Source organism: Monopterus albus, unplaced genomic scaffold, assembly GCF_001952655.1.
Source record: "Monopterus albus unplaced genomic scaffold, M_albus_1.0 scaffold17.1, whole genome shotgun sequence".
NCBI lineage: Eukaryota > Metazoa > Chordata > Actinopteri > Synbranchiformes > Synbranchidae > Monopterus > Monopterus albus.
The window spans coordinates 3,362,518-3,364,942 of NW_018127897.1; the positions used below are offsets into that span (position 1 = coordinate 3,362,518).

Sequence of the window (2,425 nt, forward strand, 5' to 3'; positions counted from 1 at the left end):
CAGCAGGAAATTATATAATACAGGCAAAACTGTCATTACAGGTAGATCATTGCTAAACCTTTTTTCACTCTTGTGGTAAAGCAATGGGCAACTTCAGTGTGTGTGTGTGTGTGTGTGTGTGTGTCTTGTGTTTACTACAAACAGAATAAGAGCACCCACTAAAAATGAGATACATGTAAGCACATGGGTACATGCATACAGTCAGTATTATTTATACCTTGTAGCTGAAAGAGACAAATAAATGTTTTCAGAACAGAGGTGACGCACTGAAACAGGCACACATCACCTGGTGACGTGCACACATCCACAAGCAGCGCAGTTCCATTAAAGAGCTAAGTACTGCATCAAGAGTCCACTAATCCAGGTGACAAGGTTGCGTGCTGAGGGGGCAGTTATTTGTTGTGCATTTCTGGGGGTCTGTCAGCAGTCAAAAGCATCTTTCAGAATAAAAAAAAAAAAAAAAAAGGTTCCAGGATCAGCTATGCTAAGAATGACTGAATCACTTGATCCTCAAAACAAAAGCAAACAATGAGTTGCCCACTAGACAGGCCACTTTGTCCAGAACGGAATCAAGCATTTTTGGTAGGGCGCCAGTTCACACCTATTTTGGCAAGTAAAAAAAAAAAAAAAAAAAAAAAAAAAAGGGCCCACAAAATTTTACAAGAGCAAGTAGCTCACCTTGTTGGCAGATAAAGGCCGGTGCTGAAGCTCCCAAAGACTTGAACCTGGAGAGAGGGGACACTGTTAGGTTTCTGTTTATGGACTGGGTAAACTGCATTCTGAGCAAAACCTCCTACAGCTGAATATTCTAGCTCTTTCTGACCGACTACAACATGGACTGGACTGATCACAACCTGGGACACCAAACAAGCATCAAGATAGTGTTCTATAATTTTCCCACACTACGTTTCACTGTTACAAAAACCTGTTCTCCAAGTTGGACAGATATTATTATTCGACAGCTCAACACAGTGATTCAAAGACAAGTCTAAACTAAAAGTACAGGTGTGGTACAGACACAGCTAACCAGGTGAAAAAGAAAAGTGCGTGTAGCTTTAAGCAATCTAAATCCATTTTAAATGCAATTTGAGTGAGGGATAAAAGACAAGGGTAGCCTGAATGAAACGAGCAGATATTATTTGTTTTGTGTGAAAATCACAAGTGTATGATGTATGAACAGCTCTTTTAGCCACGGACCTCTTAACTCTGGGTCTACTGAAGGGGCTAAAATACCTTCAACCTCCCACTGAACACACATAAACCTAATTTTCAATCCTAGCTTTACAATCTTAAACTTCATATGGGTAAGATGTCACATCAGCCAGTAATGTAAACTGGTTTACAGCTCAGCTAAGCTGATTGCAGAGCCATGTTTATGAATGAATGGTGGCGAGTCGCGAAGGATTCTGTGAAGGGTGAGGTAACTATAGGTGGTCATGAAGGTGAGCTTTGATTTATCTCATCCTGGTGCACTCCTGTCAAACGTTCACTTGTGGTATAAGTTTTATCAGTCACTGGTAGGTTTTAAGAGATTAAGAAACATTGTAAACCCCAACCTGAAATACAGTGGAGACACTTTTATGAACATTTTTTGACACAGCTGCTGACCGACCTAGACAAGCTTCCATGATATATACCTAGCAGGATCACTGTTTTGGGCAGCAACAGACTATGAAGGCACTCAACACTTAAACAAGCCTCACACTGAGTGGAGCTGTCCCTGCTCACTCCACAGTGGAAAAGGAATAAAGCTAGCCAGTATTGGGACAGTGCACACTTTGAGCACACGGTTCTATCAACAGGATCAAAGTCAGTGGGGACAAGGACACCAGAGCTGCTGCTGATTTACATAAACCAAACAGAACAGTGTGCAGCAGGGAGATTATGAAAGGCTGAAGCTTATAGCCATTAGCTTGATATCACATACAGTCCTGATCCTATAGTAACTGCTGGGGATGGTGTGCGTACCTCAGCACTGGGCCACAGGTCATGGATGACTCCCTTGATCCTGTCCACCACCTCCAGTCTCATCTTCTCTTCCTCTGGCCGTGGGGAGATGTAGTCATAGAAGTCATTAATCTCTTCATGTAGTCTGCACAGCACACAGAACACAGCATTGTGAGAGAAGTGGAAGGATGTGGACATGAGAGAAAAAAAAATAAAAATAAAAATAAAAACCGGCCCAGGGAGAATATACAAGTTCACAGTCACAGAGCAGCTTTACCCTAAGACTAGTACATGTATGTTTAAACTTACATATTTCCACACAAGTTGGGAGTTGTTTAAATGGCTCTATGAAAAGAAACTCGAGAAGAGCAACTTGAGGCTTAACTGTTTTGTAAAAGGACACCATGACAGTGGTTTGTTAAGTAGGAAAATAGATGTCTTCTACAGTATCTGCCCTTCCTTTACACCCCTCCAAGCC

General features: G+C 41.7%; 1 protein-coding gene across 1 annotated transcript in view; it reads right to left on the reverse strand.

Annotated features, from left to right (window-relative positions):
• The window catches only part of tent4b (terminal nucleotidyltransferase 4B), a 21,109-nt gene that overhangs the window by 6,084 nt on the left and 12,600 nt on the right, over nt 1-2,425 (reverse strand). The window contains exons 3-4 of the mRNA XM_020592399.1: nt 1,969-2,092; nt 679-725 (exon numbers count right to left, since the gene is read on the reverse strand). Coding sequence (XP_020448055.1) covers nt 679-725; nt 1,969-2,092 — 171 coding nt within the window. The remainder of the gene's footprint in view (nt 1-678; nt 726-1,968; nt 2,093-2,425) is intronic.